Here is a 16,773-nt window from a genome sequence, read left to right as displayed (position 1 = left end):
TGCACACTTAAAATTGACATATTTTATTGCTTGCAAATGAAACCGCGAAGTTGACAATACAAAAGATGTTAAAGCCTATTTGTGAATATAAAGCAAATCCATAATTCTAGACTTTTTAGCCCAGAAAAAGTACTTGGAGTCCGTCTGGTGAAACTCTTCCTTTCACATTTTGTAAGTGAGGAAGTGGAGGCCCAGAAAGAGAATACATAACTTATCCAAAACCAAACTGCCTGCTCATGACTGAACCCCAGCTCAGCACCCACTCTTTTCCATTTTCTTTTTCTGCTGCCATACTCCCCAGCACATTTCAACTGTAATAGTATCATGTCCATCATACATCTGGCAGGAACCATAAAATACCTTGTAGCACTTTTATTTTTAACACATCCCCATTGTGTTCGACCAGAGAGACAGAACTGATAGGGGAACTCACTAAAGATTTCAGCCTTTGTTGATAGGCTTAACTGACCGATCCACATGAAAAACTGTTATTCCAGGAACTAGAATGCATGACCATGTGACTCTAGGATGTCACAAGCAATTCAACCTTTGTACCCCAGGAGTTCTGCAAGCCATGGAGACAGTATTTGAGCCACTGTGTTCCAGGGAGGGAACAGTCATGATGCCAATTAAGAAGTACTAAGAAAATCGCTGCCGAACTACAACTCTTATCCAGTTTAGCCTTTTCCCAAACCTCTTACCCACCATTTCTTCTCCTTATAAAAAAATGGCTTGAAAGGAGATGTTAAGATGGGGTTTTTTAAAATATAATCTTTATTGTATTTTTTTATATTACCATTTATACGATGGTTTTTGAGGGCACATAACACGCTGTGTTCTCAGATTGCCAGCCATCTGAACAAAGCACCCATAAATATTCAGTCCTTGTCTCTACTTATTGATTCTGGTAGTGACAGGCACCATGAACACTGACTTTTCTGGTTTCAGAACCAATAAGAAATATGTAGATTTATTAAAACAAATTAGTTTTAATTTTTTAATGCAGTTGTAGGGCTGGCTAGGCAAGCCTGAAATCTGTGAGGCAGGCCATCAGGAACTCTGGGGCTCAACTGAATCCACACCTGGGATTTCCTCAGGGAAGCCTCAGTTCTGTTCATAAGATGCTTCAACTGATTAAGACAGACCCACCCAAATTATCTAATCTCCCTTACTTGAAGTCAACTGATATGAATTTTTATCACATCTATAAAATGCCTGCATGGCAACACCTAAATTACTGTTTGATTGCCTACCTAAATTGGCACATAAAACAGACCATCACACCCAGGTAGTAGATAAGGATAGTATCACAACTTCTGTTTTCTACTAGGTACATTGAAAATACAGAGTACTTAAATTATTTGCCTAAGAGCACACAGCTAACTCACATTTTGTTTTTCAATTGTAAAAAGGTTAGAAATTCTTACCTCACTATTTTTGCAAGAAGGAAATTAATTCCAACTGTGTATGTAAATTTCCTGGCACATTTGGTTCTAAATGTTGGAAAAACAGCAATTAGACCACATTTTACTTATGAAATCAGCTGGTTAACAACTTATGTGGAAATGCATATTCTCATTCACTACAGGGAGTAAACATTGGAATAACTTTTTTCAACAAGGAGTTCCATTTCCAAAAATTAGTTTTATAATAATAGTACACATTTGTAAAGATAGATGTGCAAAGATACTCATTGCAATATTGTTTGTAAATAAAAATACTTAAATGACCATCAATAGGAGAGAAGGAAAGTGTTAAATGAATTATATCTGTTGACATAAGAACGTCCAAACCTATAGCAAATTTTATGAATTTATTTGAGCCAAACTGAAGACATGCCTAGAAGGAAGATCTCAAGTCTAAGAAAACACTCAGAGTAACAGTTTGCAGGTCTTTTGTATGCATTTGAAATCAAATGAGAGAACATAGGAAAGACTCCAAGAAATCCACTGGGGGTAGATTTAGGAGGTAGGAAAATGCAAACTAGAGAAATCCCTATGATTGGGCAAAAAGTAAAATGGAGAGATACATACAGCATTTCCAATGCTGGGTACAAGATTGTTAACATTTAGCATTTACAGTAAATTGGGATGGTATACAGGTAGCAAGGCCATGTACTCCCTTGAGGGTGGCTTCAGAAGGGTCTAAAAGAGAAGATTATTCTGGCATTTCAAAAGTGTATTAACCTAGATGTACACAAATAATGGCCAGGGCTTGCTTAAGCCAAAGATAAACCTTTCACTAAGGAACTTACAGGCCAGAGGCCTGACTGTGCACTATGACCTGCACAGTTTAGAATTTAAGATTATATCACCCTGTGAGGGTTACTTTTGCTGACTGTGCTTGTCAGATTTACCACATAGCCCCTTTTTTTGTTCACAGGTCAAACGATGGAATGAATGATAGATAGCTAGAGACAATGAAAGATGTCCATTGTATAGTATTTGATTTAAATATAGAGTTTGTATTATTTGACAATATTTGTGTTTCTAGGCATTCTACTAATATCTTCACTCATGGACTGGTAATGGGTTCTGTACCCATTACATTAAAATAAACATTTTGTCCTCTGAGAAACAACTCTAAAGTGGTGACAGTGTTTTGGTTAAACTTCAAAGGCTGCATCGTTCCATTGCTACCTGTCCTCTCTAATCAGAATATCAACCCTGGTTTTCTCTGTTAATACAGAGGGACCTACACAGGTTAATGATGAGGTCACCATGGAGATCAACCACAAGCAGCCTGAGGGTCAGTAGTGGACTGCTTGAAGATCGAGACAAGACACCAGATTTTAATTGGGTGAGCTAGGGCAGAGGCAGGTAGCAGACAATGGGTCTTCTTCTTAGAGCAAAAACATCTGAATAAAGGAGGCATTTTTGGTCCATGATGAAAGGCACTTGGTAGCCTTGGCTGAAATGTCTTTATTTAATGTCGTTCAGGATTTCTCTTTTTCCTGATGAAATCTGCAGAAGATGAGAGTGCATAATATCTGAGGCTCCCTTTATCAGGGAAAGGGATGGCTACATGGAAACCTCACCACTTGGGACCCCAAAATGAGAAACTGCCAAGATTGTTAGGCCCAGGGGAAAGAAAGGAAGCACCAGCCTATGTGTCATCCAAAGGAAATATTTGACTCACGCCGACTGCTCCACCGGAAGGAAGCTCCCCAGCACAGCGACTGTGTCAGTGCCAGTTCATCAGTGATTCCTCAGCACAGGACCTGCCATAAAGGGACTCAGTAAGGATCTGTAGAATGAATGAATGGCATTACATCATTTCCTGAATCAGGCCCTTGCGCTGTCATTAACCCAGGTCCCTGTCCTTGCCACTCTAACACCTTACACAGTGTCCCCAGAGGATCGGAAAGTGGAGGTCATTTGCAAAGGAAGAAATGGAGACAAACCCACCCCCACAGATCTGGCTGAAGGGCTGGTGGGAAGGGCAAGGCCCAGTCATTGGGGTCCCTCGGGACTCCGACCTGGTACTCTAGGCCAGGGCTGTGTGAATTAGACCCTTAGTCTCACACCCGCCGCTCTTCCTCTAAAGGAATGGGAAGCACATTGCGCAATTCCATCACCCTTCTTAGTTCATTTCAAATCCATTTGTAGGCCCAAGAGAATCCCTGGAGGGGAGATCCCAGGACAACAGGTGAAATGTGGAGGAAATCTGGCAGACGACCATCCTGAATGGGAAGGAGGCAGTTCCCATGGTTCTATGTTTTCCCTCAATCAAGTTAAGTTTTCTCTAATGCCTTGCAGCAGGATTCTAGATGAACGGCAAGTGCAATAAACATGAACGCTAGCCAGTGTCTCAATGGCATAGTAGTCACTGCAATGTTAATGTGACTCTGGAATGAATGACAATTCTTAAGGACATGTCCATTTTTGAGAGGGAAACTCTGTAAATGGCTGCTTATGTCAACACTTGTGTTATCTCATTTAATTTTTACTACAAGACCTTATGAGGTCTTTGATATTATCCCCATTTTATAGTGGATAAAACCAAGCCTTGGAGATAGTAAGTCATTTTCTCAGAATTTATGCCTAACAAAGATGAAATTGAAGTTATCTATATTCCAAAGCTGGTGCACTTGAGTATAAATCAGGCAAGAGGTACTACAAATTGTGCTTTTACTGGTTTGTCATTTTTTTAAAAGATTTTATTTATTTATTTTTTGAGAAGGAAAGGGAGGGAGAAAGAGAGGGAAAGAAACATCAACGTATGGTTGCATCTCACACTCCCCCTACTGGGGACCTGGCCTGCAACCCAGGCATGTGCCCTAAAGAGAATCAAACTGGTTACCCTTTGGTTCTCAGGCCGGTGCTCAGTCCACTGAGCCACAGCAGCCAGGGCTGGTTTGCTATTTTTTTTTTCCACTGACTGTTTTAATGCCAACAAGGCTTTTAACATTAACAATGTTAAAACAGAAGCTTTGGGATATTCTGTAATTTTGGCTATCAAAGTTCAGTATTTCCAGCAAAACATTCTTATTTATCAATTCTCTCCTCTACCTCAATAAAAATAATAAACAGGAAAAGAGAAAGCATAAATGATTTTTCATTGCTTCTCCAATATAAATGAAAAACCAAAAAGATGCAACAGAAAAATTCAGAAAATTTCCTAATTTTTTACCTTTATCTGTTGGGCAAGGTAATTAAATTTTTCATGTTCAAATGGCATTCCCCACTGTGCTTATGAAAAGGTTTGGTTGCCTGTTAGGTGCATTGTCTAGATCTTCAATGTGCTCAACAGGAGGAAATGCAACAATATTATACCAACTGATTTTATTATCTAGTACTGGAAATCACTAGATTAAATACCTGATTATGATAAGTCTTGCTTCCATGATCATTTTTAACATTTTCCTCATGCATCTCAAAGTATTTCTCTTTCTCCACAATGTCCCACTAGAATTCTCCTAGGAGAGGGGCAACAGAAAAAGGTCTTATTTCCAGGGATCAAGCAGGCAATCATAGCTAGTTGGCTTACCGTCCCAAGATGCTACCCACAGGGACCTCTTGCACTGCTCTGGTAGTCTCACTTAGAGTTTCAGAATCCACCAGTACCGTGAGGTTGGGATGGTGAGAACGTAGGGGACCCTTGCTGGCTATTTTCTGGTTTTAGGGACTCAGTAAGGAGCAAGGTAGTTCTACACTCCCTGTGGCATTTCTAATACTATCAAGGACCGTGAAGATGAACTAGATTCCTGTGTCCTTGGAGCAGCAGAGGTTCCCAAAACCCACCTAAAACCCACTGAACTCTGGTCAAATACCAGGGACCCCAGGGAACTGGAGCTAAATTGGCAACAAGTCCTCTCTTAGACCAATAATCATCATTCTGTGGTGATACTTTCTGTGTGTCTATCACAAGGGAACCCCAACACTGTAAAACAAAGTCTCTGTCCTCAAGAAGGTTTTCTTGAGGAGACAAGATATGTGACTTAGTTTTGCTTGTCCTTTTGGTGAAACTAAAACACTTTTCTTCTATCATTTAAATTAGCATTAGTCCCATTCCCTCTTTGAACTCAAAGAAAAGGTGCTTATATCGCTTCCCAAATTTTCTCAGCAAATCCCACTCACTTTCCACTGAGTCATACACTCATACTGGACACTATCACTGAGCATTGCATGTCAGTTACTTTTTACACAGAACTCATGAAAATTTAGTGATTAGGAGTGTGTAGGGTGCTGTGCAGAGAGGTAGGTGGACTTCGAAGACACATATGCCACACCATATAGATGCTGTGGCCTTGGAATAGCCACTGTGTGTGATCCTTGCTCCCTAGACTACAAATCTGGGATGCTGGGCAAGGCAACAGTCAGGACAACCAGGCTCCATGCCTTACTAACTCAACATGCAGTTGGGCTATGACACTAGGCAGGGGGGAGGAGGGCTGTGCATTCTGCCATCAGCCTGATTTCTTTTCATAAAATGAGAGACCACCAGCGGGGCACAGGATGCTGTTACGAATAAAATCATTTAATGGAGGCAGTTTGCTTCCTTAGATCAGAACTGTGTTCTGTGCTGAGCTCTCACATGCTATTTCATCTGGCCATGTCAGCAGGAATCCCAAAGGAAGAACAGATTCCTTATTCAGGGGTGGGCTAGCTCTCAAAAGTGGAAACTGGGTTCCTCAGTGGATCCTATGGATTTGAGAATAAAGTTTAGATGTGCTTGACCCACAACTTCAGGACTGATTTAAGGACAATGAAACCAGAATAAGGAGTCAGCAAACACTGGGGTTTGTGGGATCACAAAGGACACGAGCAAATAAAAACATAAACCACCAGAATGGAATCAGTGCCTCAATGACATTTTCAAAGCTTCTATTGAAAAAATTTCTGTTTTTGCCTTTTGAAAACACCATTCAGGAATAGACAAAGCTTGATTATGTGGTTCTATTTCCTTTCTGTGGCCTCAGTTGGTTTTTTTTTTAAAGAATGTTTAATGTGTGTCTTTAGAATTGGTAAATGAATGAACCTCACTTTTTTCATACCTGAGCTTCTCAAAACCATGAGTCATTGAAGTAGTGTTATCAGATGTAGGCTTAAACATGTGACGATGAATTGATCATAGGTAAGGTGCAGAGCTTTTGTCTCTGAGAAATAATTAAGCAAGGGAACACTCAGGAGGCACAGGGCAAACTGCCTTCTGGGAAGCTGGTGGTGGGAAGATGCAGAGCCCCGGGCCATGCGGGCAGCAGCATGCCTCTTGGGTGGCTCACCCGTCTTTTCCTCCTTTCAGCACAACACCAGGTAAGCCAACATCAAAGTCAAGAGCCTGGCCCTGGGAAGCTCTGGTGCTTTATCTCAGGACTGTCTCAGTGCTCACATTTCACTTTTTCTGGTGCCCTCTGGTACCCAGAGTTTGCAGAGTAAGTAATGAACACTCAGGGAGAGGGACAAGGACAAAGTTCCCCAAGCTCAGCTTCCTTTCTAAGCCCTGTTGGCTTAAAGCACAATTACATTACTCCTTCACTGGAGAGAGGAACCTGGCACCCCCCCTTGATTTCATAAACCCCACAACTGGGACCATCGTCACCTGTAAAATGGGCATACAATAGCATGCAGCTCGTAGGGCAGCTGTTCTCAAACTGGGTCCCCTGACCAGCAGCAGAAGCATCATTGGGAACTTGTTAGAAAAGCCAATTCAGGAACTCCATCTCAGACCCACTGAGACAAAAACTTGGGAAATGGGAGCCTGAAATCTGTTTTCACAAGCCTTCCAGGTGCTTATGATGTACTCTCGAACCTGTGAACCACATTATAAAGTTGTTGTGAAGAGTACATGAAGGAGCATCTGTAACACGCTCAGAACTGTGCCTGGCGCCTGATATTTAGCTATTACAATCATCATCATCACCATCATTATCGTCCCAGGAATACTTTCTAATAATGTTATAATTTCCAGTAGCACCAGAGACCCACAGATGGAGATGCCTTTCCTGTGTAACAAGCTCCCGGCACATACATGTGCAAGCTGACTAAACAGTGCAAAAGGCTTCTCTGTCTTGACCACTTACTATAATGACAGAGGATATCAAAGGGAAAAAAATGCAAAAATTTACATTAGTAAGAAAATACTCTATTAATAGGGACAATTACAATAGGGAGATGCTTTATATGCAGAGTCTATGGGATAGGTAGCTATGGAAAGAACACGGGGAGAGGGAGTAATAAAAACTGCTGTGTGGAAGTCTTGAAACTTAAAAACTCTGGGTGAAACATTGCCTTAACAGGAGAATTGAGGCATAAAATGTTGGCTATAGCCAGGCCCATGGACAAAGAAGTTTGAGCATGGGAAGATCACATAGAGTTTAGGGCCTAGCTGTCCTGGTCAAGCCAGCCTAAAAATAAGTTAAGCACAAAGTTTTGATCCACCTTGCCAAGAAACTGATTTTCACCTACCCCATATATATTAGGCTAAATAATAAGTCCCAAAGATATCAGGCCTTAATTCTGGGAATCTGCAAATGTTAACTTATATGGCAAAATTTTGCAAATGAAATTAAGTTAAAGGTCTTAGCAAAGAGGCTGCCCTGGATTATCTGAGTGGGCCCTAAATGCAATCACAAGTGTTTTTTTTATAAGGAAGTGGAGGGAAATTTGACAGAAAAAGAGAGGGAAATATGACCAGAGGCAGACACTGGAATGAGTAGCCTGGAGTGAGAGTACCTGAGGCACCAGAGGCCAAAGAGGAGAGAGCTAGGTTTTCCCCTAGGGCCTCCAGACAACATGCTATCAGCACCTGGTTTTCAAAGTGATGCTTATTTTGAATTTCTGAACTTCACCACTGCGAAAGAATAAATATCTGTTGTTTTAAGCCATCAAGTTTATTGGAATTTGTTAGAGCAGTCATAGGAAACTAATATACCTTGTTTCATGTGAAGACTTTTTCAGATTTGAGGAAAAGATACTCTTGTATCCAAAGAAGAGTTTGCAGATGATAGTCTTAGGGGTGAGGGGAAAAAAAATCCCACAACGTCAGCTCCTTTGTTTTCCACTGCACCAAGAGGCTGCCATGGTCTCATTTAAAGATATCAATCATATGCTATACAATCAAGATTACTGTAGTTAATCTCAGATTTTAAAATGGAAAGGCTAAACTTCAGAAAAGCTGTTAGTAAAGTTACACATATGATGTGTCTAAGTAAATGCATGAAATACACCAGGAGAGGACAGTGAACACAAAGAGTTTAATTAATTCTTGTTGATTGATTTACTTAACAAATTGACTGACTGTTTAACTATAGAGAAAGCAAGGTTACAGAAGCTCAGAAAAATAACTTATTTTATAAGTGGCTTTATATGAACATCTAATCATAAACAGTCTCTTTTCCATAAAATTGTAAGTGGTAATAGGTATTAAACCACTTCACAAGTGGACCATTTTCTGGTTGTTTCTTAAGAGTAAATCTTGGCTTAGTGAATTTCAAAAAATTGAAGGGGGAACTTATACTGGGGAGAGGTTTTAGGTTGCCTCATGGTCTTGAATACTAGCACACTATATTTGTTCATTCCTGTATGGTTAAAAACTTCCACAGATGAGGTAAAGAATTATATCCTGCTTTACTACTGAGCAAAATAAATCTAGACAGATGCACACAGGAAGATATTTTTACAGACACTGCATTTTAAATGGTAGTCAGGAAGTTCTGCTGATTGCATTTTGTCAAAGGCAGAGCTAAGGTTTGATAGCTTGATTAAAACATGAGCATTTTAATAATCAGCACTCATCAAAGTTATTTTGCAAATGGGAATAGAAGAAGGGAATACAATAGCTAGTAACAATACATTTCTGTAATGCATTATTTAACAGACTATGTATAAATCTGAGTTGGAGTAATGAGTTGGAGTAATATCTTCCACCCTCTTGTTTTAATGATTTTTTATGTGTCTCTCCTGAGTCTGAGTATTTCTTGACTGAATTTTAGGTTCTTATCATATTTGCAATAAACAGAGTGCATTTTTTGTTTTATTGTATTTGTATCACATCTCAAGAAACAAAGGGGATGATGACATTCTTCAGAACAGCACCTGCCACACAGCCTGCTGTGAGGCTATTGCCTAAAGTGCAGGCATTCTTATAGCAGGTTTTTCCGCCCTGTGCAATCTGACACAGCTGTGACCTAAGGGCAACTGTAAAGCCCACGTGTTAGAATAACTTAGATTTCTTGTGATGGATTGAGTAAACAAAATAACAGTGGCTATGTTTTATATGATAATAGTACTCTGACCTATAAAAGAAACCTCTGTACTATCTACCTCAGAGCAGTCAGGATTTGCTGAATTGCTTCCAACTTATTTTTGCCTCCACTTCCGACACAGAACAAATCAGAGAAATCCAAATATTCTCCCCAAACCAATCACATAAGATGCTTCATTTCTAGTTCCTCCTATAGCTTCCCCATGACAACACCCTCTAATCAGGGTTTAGGAAAATTTCCTTGTTTTTTCATTATAAAGCTTTTCCTCAACAGGACTGTTTCAGAATTGCCTCCCTTGTTATAGCAAATTGTTTTCATGTTGGTGGTCTTCATTTATTTCTACTTCTGTTGACTGCCAGGATTTCTTTTTAAGGGGTGGGGGGAACCCTCCAGCCAGATGCAATACAATGTATTGTTTAACCACTGAGAAGTTGTGGCTCCTAGTAGTGCTTCAGAAGAAAGGGATTCTACTTCAAAAGACATGAAGTGAAATTTTTAATAAGTTGATTTTTTAAACACTTGTCTGGGCTTCTGCCAAGTCTCTCAATTTAATTTTAACTAAAAGTTTACAAATCAACATGCACTATGACTCCATTTTTGTGAAAAAATATAAAGATACGCCTACCAAGGATTTGCAGGGGAGGGGACATGGGATGTTTATTCTCTAGAATATATTTTCTACAATGAATGTCTATAAATAATTTTTAAAAACTTTTAAAACATTTCTGAATTTACTTAAATCTTTTTTTAAAAAAAGATTTTATTTATTTATTTTTAGAGAGAGATGAAGGGAGAAAGAAAGGGAGAGAAACATCAATGTGTGGTTGTCTTTCACGTGCCCCCATCTGGGGACCTGGCCCACAAACCAAGCATGTGCTCTGACTGGGAATCAAACCTGCAATCCTTTGTTTCACAGGCTGGCACTTAACCCACTGAGCCACATCAGCCAGGACTGAGTTTTCTTAAATCTTTGCGCGTGCTTGCGTGTGTGTGTGTGTGTGTGTGTGTGTGTGTGTGTGTGTGTGTGTGTCTGCCCATCCGAAATATTTATTCAAACTGTAACCTAAACCCTGACATTAAATGTTATTAAAGTACATTTCTTAGAACCAAGAGAAGGACTTTGGATACCAAGGAAGACAATGATCCATAATGCAGAAAGTATGGAAGTAAGAGCAGTTTCTGCCCTTCTCAACTGCTGTTCTTTTTATTAAGTCAAATTCACCTTTCCGTTGGTTCTCAGAAAGGCTTGATAGGCAGGAGCACAGACGCCACCCTTCCCTGGAGACTCAGCCAGTCTGTCCCCTTTCCTTGCAGGGATTTGGACCTGGTCCGCAGACGGCTCAGAATGGCTATGAATGCGGCCCAACATAAAATTGTAAATTTACTTAAAACATTGAGGGGATTTTTATGATTACGTGTCACAATATATTTAATGTGTGGCGCAGAGACACCAAACAGTTGGACACCCCAGTATCATGGCCCGTCTTTTGAGCCTTCCTCTTCCACTCCACATTTCTTCCCAAACCCAGCCGCAGCCATCCCAAAACAGTGAACACACATTGCCTCCGGGCTCTGCCTCCTCGCGGCCCGTCCCACAGTTTGCTCCGGAATAAACAGGAACCACTAGATAAGATTACACTGTTCTCTTCTCAGAGTTCCTAATGTTTTAACCAAAAACTCTAGGACCGAAGAGCCCACAAGGTTACAATGAAAATCCACTCAGGACTCTCTGTAAGCTTTTCCACGCGCCAAGGGCATGAATTCAGAGTAAATCACTGATCCGGATCGCAGGGGCGCGGGAGAGCCTCCCCAGCGCTGTCCCTGGGCTCCAGCTCGCCTCCTCCCGGTCCACTGAGGTAGATTCGACTTTTGCCGGGACGAGTTGGGATGTCACGGGACGGGAATCCTAGCTCCCAGAGGCCCCGCCCCGGCCGCCTCAGCCAATCGCGGCGCTTACAGGAGCGTTGGGGGCAGGGCGCCCAGCACGAAACCCAGGGCCTTAAAGGCTGAGTCAGGCACAACTGGGCCAGAACCGCGGGCCTCGTAGACTTTAAAGGGGTTCCGTGCGTCCGTGGAGTGCCCCTGCGCAGCTGTGGCCGCCACAGGTCAGTCGACGACTAAGGCGCGTTGGAGACAGGGACTGGAGGAGAGGCCCATTAAGGACACGGGCGACAGGTAGACGTGACCCCCGGGAAAGAGTCTGCTTACCCAGAGCTGGTGAGGCCAGGGCGGCGCTGCCTCGAGCCCTGCCTCAGACCCAGCCAACCTTGAGATGGGGAAGGGTAGAAAGAAGATTCAGGGAGCTCCTGGGGGCGCTGAGACCACCGGGGTTCTAGGCCTGTGCAGGAGCCGGTCAGCCTCAGGAGCCGGTCAGCCTCAGGGCGGTAGCGGGGCGACGAGGCCCTGTTCCCAACTATCCGTCAACAACCTCTGGAAGCTGCTGGCGGGAGCAGGGGGCGGGGCGGCGCGGCATTCCCGCGGTCTGGCCCCGCCCGCGACGTCAGCGTCACCAGGCCCAGGCCGGTTCTCTGAGCAGCTGGTGAGGGACCCGTGCAGGCTTGGGAGCTAGAGGCTCTGTCCTTTTAAGAACCACCTGATGGCGTCGCCGGTTTAGGGGAGAGACTGAGGGTGTCGGCCGCAGGGGCCAGTTGTGGGAACAACAGAGCGCTGGTGCACTCCTGCCCAGTTTTTCCTGGGAAGGCCTGTCAGAAAGGTTTGTAGGCGTATTTCACCCCTTGCCGTGTGTCAAGAATAACGGTATAAGGTGGTCACCTAACTCCTGGAGATCCCTGTCCCTACTTGGGATCAGGCATCCTGATAAATAAGATTTTCTAAATCATTTTGATACCTTGAGTGAATAACCTGGGCCAGCAGTTACCTAGTCGTTGATTAAAAATTCTGACCTATAAGATACCCTAAGACCCTTCTCAAAACCTAAATTATCATTGCACTATTAACAGTGAAGTCTGGTTCAGTTCCTATAGCACTTGTCAGCCTGGTTTTCACTTTGATGGCTGAATCATATACCTCCACTGTTTGGTAAGTCCTTGACCTGTTTTTCTCCACCCACATCCTTAGCCTTCTTCCAGACTTCCATAAATATTTGGGAAGGTAATTTAAATATTATTACCCAACAATAGGGACTATAACGTCTCAGAAGAAAGTAGGATAGGTTTTTAGAAGTTGTTGGTCTAATCAGATAACTCGTTTTTCCTCCCCTTTCTAGGTTTTTGAAACATGAAACCTTCAATTCTCCTGGCTGCCCTTTGCTTGGGAATAGCCTCAGCTTCTCCAAAATTTGATCACAGCCTGGATGGACAGTGGTACCAGTGGAAGGCAACGAACAGGAGACTGTATGGCGTGGTTGGTAACATTGAAACTGTCGAGAGGGATCCCATCAAGTAGGACCCTTGCAGTTAGGAGTTTGTAGCCAGAAAGGAGCTTCTAGAGGTCAGCTTTACCAAGGCAATAACTTAATGGCAGCCATTAATGGGCACAATATGGATATACATCCCTGTGTTGAAACTTGGACAACAGCACCCAGAAGTATAAAGCCTTCCCTGGCTGTGGTTTCTCTTCCTCTGTGTCTGCAAATTCACTGGGTTTTCAGTAGAAATAAAGACAATATGGTATATGTTTGCCTCTAGGATGAAGAAGGATGGAGGAGAGCAGTGTGGGAGAAGAATATGAAAATGATTAAACTACATAATCAGGAATACAGCCAAAGGAAACATGGCTTCACCATGTCAATGAATGCCTTTGGTGACATGGTGAGTGTGGCACAGGAGGCCTCACATTTTGTTCTTCTCTCTTCAGTACTTCAGCAAAATAACCTCTTGCTTTTTCAACAATTTATTTACTTTTCTTATAGACCAATGAAGAATTCAGGCAGGTGATGAATGGCTTTCTAAGCCAGAAGAAGCATAGGAAGGGGAAAATGTTCCTAGAACCTCTATTTGCTGAGATCCCCTCATCTGTGGATTGGAGACAGAAGGGCTATGTAACTCCCGTGAAGAATCAGGTACAGCAGTGTTCAGATCCTTTTTCTCAGGAAAGCCTAAAAGGAATGGTATCCCTGCTTTGGTAACTGGAATAGCATGCAGCTTGCCAGTGTCTTTTTAAAAATAGTATTCAGGTATATGGGTTGCTGTCAGTCTTTGTATTTGTCTTATAAACTGATAGGTGTTTTGTTGTTTTTTTTATTTTCAGGGTCAGTGTGGTTCTTGTTGGGCTTTTAGTGCAAATGGTGCCCTTGAAGGACAGATGTTCCGGAAAACTGGCAGACTTGTTTCTCTGAGTGAGCAGAACCTGGTGGACTGCTCTCACTCTCAAGGCAATCAGGGCTGCAATGGTGGCTTAATGGACAATGCCTTCCAGTATGTCAAGGAAAACAAAGGACTGGACTCAGAGGAATCCTACCCATATCTTGGAAGGGTAAACGGACCTCCTTATCTTGTTATTCCAGCTCTGCTTTTGAAAGTCAAACATTTTCAAAGATAACAGACACGTTAGCATTCACATTTTAGATGCAAACTCTCAGAACTGTAACTATAAATTTCAACAGATCTTTCCCACAGGTCTTTGATTAGGTGGTTAACTATAGATGTTCTTATTTCTATGTAACATGGAAAATATGCATTATTCTACATATAGTGCAAATTCCCTTAGTGAAAAATTTCCTAAGGACAAGTAGACCTTAGGGATCTCACTGAAGAAACATTTGCTAACTTTTTAATTTCAAGGCTACCAATAGCATTTTGCTTCCAGGGCTGCTGTCAAACAAAGTTGACTTAGAAATCATTAAGGTGCAGACTGCTGAGTTTTGGGGTCTTAGAACTAATGTTTCCCAGAAGGTGGGTGGTAGTCATTAAGCCTCTTCCCATTTACCTTTAAAAGGAATCAAATACCTGTCACTACAGACCTGAGTATTCTGCTGCCAACGACACTGGCTTTGTGGATATCCCTCAGCATGAGAGGGCCCTTATGAAGGCAGTGGCGACTGTGGGGCCCATCTCTGTTGCTATTGACGCAGGCCATTCATCGTTCCAGTTCTATAATGAAGGTAGGTGTTTGCCTGCCTGAATTTCTATAATAAAAAGACAAAATTGGAAAACACCACCATGATTAACTTTTTGGTATGGGGTCCCTTCCAAGGCTGTAAAATTTTGTGTGTGCACATTTAACGTAGTGATGTTTCCACTTTAAATATTTGCTATGATCACGAACTGTTCATAAATATTTTTAATGTCTATGTAATTCATTCTATAGATACAATCTAATTTACTTAACTATTCTTCAATTGTTGGACCTTTTTTCCAAAAATTTCTTACTATTTTAATGAGAACTATAAAGAGCCCAATGGATCAAGGGTTCTTTATAAAAACCTTAGCTGGCATTCTAGGAGTAGGAAGGATTATGCTGATTAATATTAGTTAGCTGAGTGCCTAAATCCTATTGGTCTTGATAACTTGATCTTACTGAAATTTTTTTTTTAAGGAGAAAATATATCAGATTTAGTTAAGTTTTTTGTTGATTTCTAGTGAGTCAAGTTTGATTTTTTTACTTTTTATTGCTGTTACTATTTTTTGGCAAATATTTGTCTTTTTTAGAATGACATTACACTGAGTTTTGAGTTGCCTCTTTCAACTGTGGTAGATAGAGTGGGTCACCTGTCACCTGTCACTTGGAGGTTCACCTCAGCCCTGAATTTTACTCTCACAGGAATATACTATGAACCAGACTGCAGCAGCAAAGACCTGGATCACGGTGTTCTTGTGGTTGGCTATGGCTCTGAAGGAGGAGACTCAAACAATAAATTTTGGATTGTCAAGAACAGGTATAAGACTCCAAATGTTATATTTGAAATTGAAAAGGGAATCCTTGTTTGGAATCAGTGTTTCATTTTAGGTCAAAAAAGCTCAATTTTGAAATCCCAGGAGTCTTTTTCCCACTTAGAGTCAATACTGAAGTTCTGATGTTCAATTACAAGCAACCTTGTTAGTATCATTATGCATTTGTAACATTGCATTTCAAAATTCTGAAAATTTTCTTAAAGAACACATTTGATCCCAAGGGTTTTAGACAAAGGATTCTTTACTTGCAGGGCTGAAAGCCAAGTTCTTTTTCTGTCTCCAGTTTTTCAACAAGGTATAATGAACAGAAACATCTGCCCCTGCTGATTCTTTAAGTCTAAAAATTGTTCTAGAGTTCAGTGGCCTCTTTGCATTGTTCCTGTTATTATTCATTTGATGTCCGGCCATTGCGTTCTCTTTCCCATCTCTCAGAGGCCGTGGGAGTTGTCTGGAGTGATTTTCACAGCTAAAGTTCTTTAACTGAGATGATGTGTAAGACATCCTGTGGAAACAGATTGTTACCTTGGAATCCCTGTTCTGCCTCACTCTCCTATCTTAAGTGAAAATAAGGACCCATGGGAATTAATATAACTATATGTAACAGCACTTAGAATAGTATCTGAAACATGGTAAACACTATTTTAAGTATTAGCTAGTATAATTAAGGAAGCTAATGTGTACTTGATTCTTTGTATAAAATTGAAAACATGCTCTTCTTTCAGCTGGGGTTCAGGATGGGGCATGAATGGTTACGTAAAAATGGCCAGAGACCAGAGCAACCACTGTGGAATTGCCACCGCAGCCAGCTATCCCACCGTGTGAGCTGATGGACAGTGAAATAGAAACCTTGGGGATGGCATATCCAGAGGAATTTTACCTTAAAACTGATCAAACCTTTATTGTATAAGATGAGAAACTTGAATCAGCAAGGATCCAAGTTGTGATGTGAATTCTCTGACATTTTTGAAAGGGTAATATGTTACCAGTACTTTAATTACTGTTCTAAATAGCTTTATAATGTTGAAGACTCATTGCTTAATTCTGAGACTTTTGAATTTTCATTTTTTTAAAAGGATATATAAAACTTTACCTTTTAAAATAAATTTTAATTCAATATGTACATGTGGAACTTCATTCTGTTTTTAATTCACTAAATTTTTGCATAGTCAGGAAATATAATTGGGCTATAAAGACATAACTGAATGTGCTAATGGT

At 41.2% G+C, this 16,773-nt stretch overlaps 1 protein-coding gene and 1 long non-coding RNA gene across 4 annotated transcripts; one reads left to right on the top strand and one right to left on the bottom strand.

The window, feature by feature from the left end:
- Positions 1-299: 299 nt before the first annotated feature.
- On the bottom strand, positions 300-12,115 carry LOC129082380 (uncharacterized). Of its 2 annotated transcripts, none has more exons than XR_008530402.1 (3): positions 11,915-12,115; positions 4,821-4,918; positions 300-3,246 (listed from the first exon to the last, which is right to left on the bottom strand). It is a non-coding gene; the product is annotated as an uncharacterized LOC129082380 (long non-coding RNA). The 2 variants fall into 2 exon arrangements; XR_008530401.1 differs by having other exon boundaries at positions 300-3,220.
- Positions 11,670-16,640, top strand: LOC129082379 (procathepsin L). Of its 2 annotated transcripts, none has more exons than XM_054588109.1 (8): positions 11,670-11,811; positions 12,933-13,069; positions 13,354-13,476; positions 13,578-13,727; positions 13,916-14,140; positions 14,603-14,768; positions 15,428-15,542; positions 16,281-16,640. In XM_054588109.1, the coding sequence occupies exons 2-8, from the start codon at positions 12,944-12,946 to the stop codon at positions 16,378-16,380; spliced, it is 1,005 nt and encodes a 334-aa protein (XP_054444084.1). In that variant the 5' UTR covers positions 11,670-11,811; positions 12,933-12,943; the 3' UTR covers positions 16,381-16,640. The 2 variants fall into 2 exon arrangements, with proteins under 2 accessions (XP_054444084.1, XP_054444083.1); XM_054588108.1 differs by having other exon boundaries at positions 11,693-11,881; positions 16,281-16,639.
- The last annotated feature ends 133 nt before the right edge of the window (positions 16,641-16,773 follow it).

This window comes from Pteronotus mesoamericanus, unplaced genomic scaffold, assembly GCF_021234165.1.
Source record: "Pteronotus mesoamericanus isolate MK-2021 breed Mesoamerican mustached bat unplaced genomic scaffold, CSHL_Meso_final scaffold_125, whole genome shotgun sequence".
Taxonomy (NCBI): Eukaryota; Metazoa; Chordata; class Mammalia; order Chiroptera; family Mormoopidae; genus Pteronotus; species Pteronotus mesoamericanus.
The sequence above is the reverse complement of the archived record's forward strand: the minus strand, read 5'-3'. Positions and strand labels throughout refer to the sequence as shown.

Excerpts from the sequence above, each read along its gene's own strand:
- LOC129082379 (XM_054588109.1), top strand. The coding sequence starts at position 12,944 with ATGAAACCTTCAATTCTCCTGGCTGCCCTTTGCTTGGGAATAGCCTCA. Across the intron at positions 13,477-13,577 it reads TGAATGCCTTTGGTGACATG|ACCAATGAAGAATTCAGGCA; the intron begins GTGAGTGTGGCA and ends CTTTTCTTATAG. Across the intron at positions 13,728-13,915 it reads TAACTCCCGTGAAGAATCAG|GGTCAGTGTGGTTCTTGTTG; the intron begins GTACAGCAGTGT and ends TTTTATTTTCAG.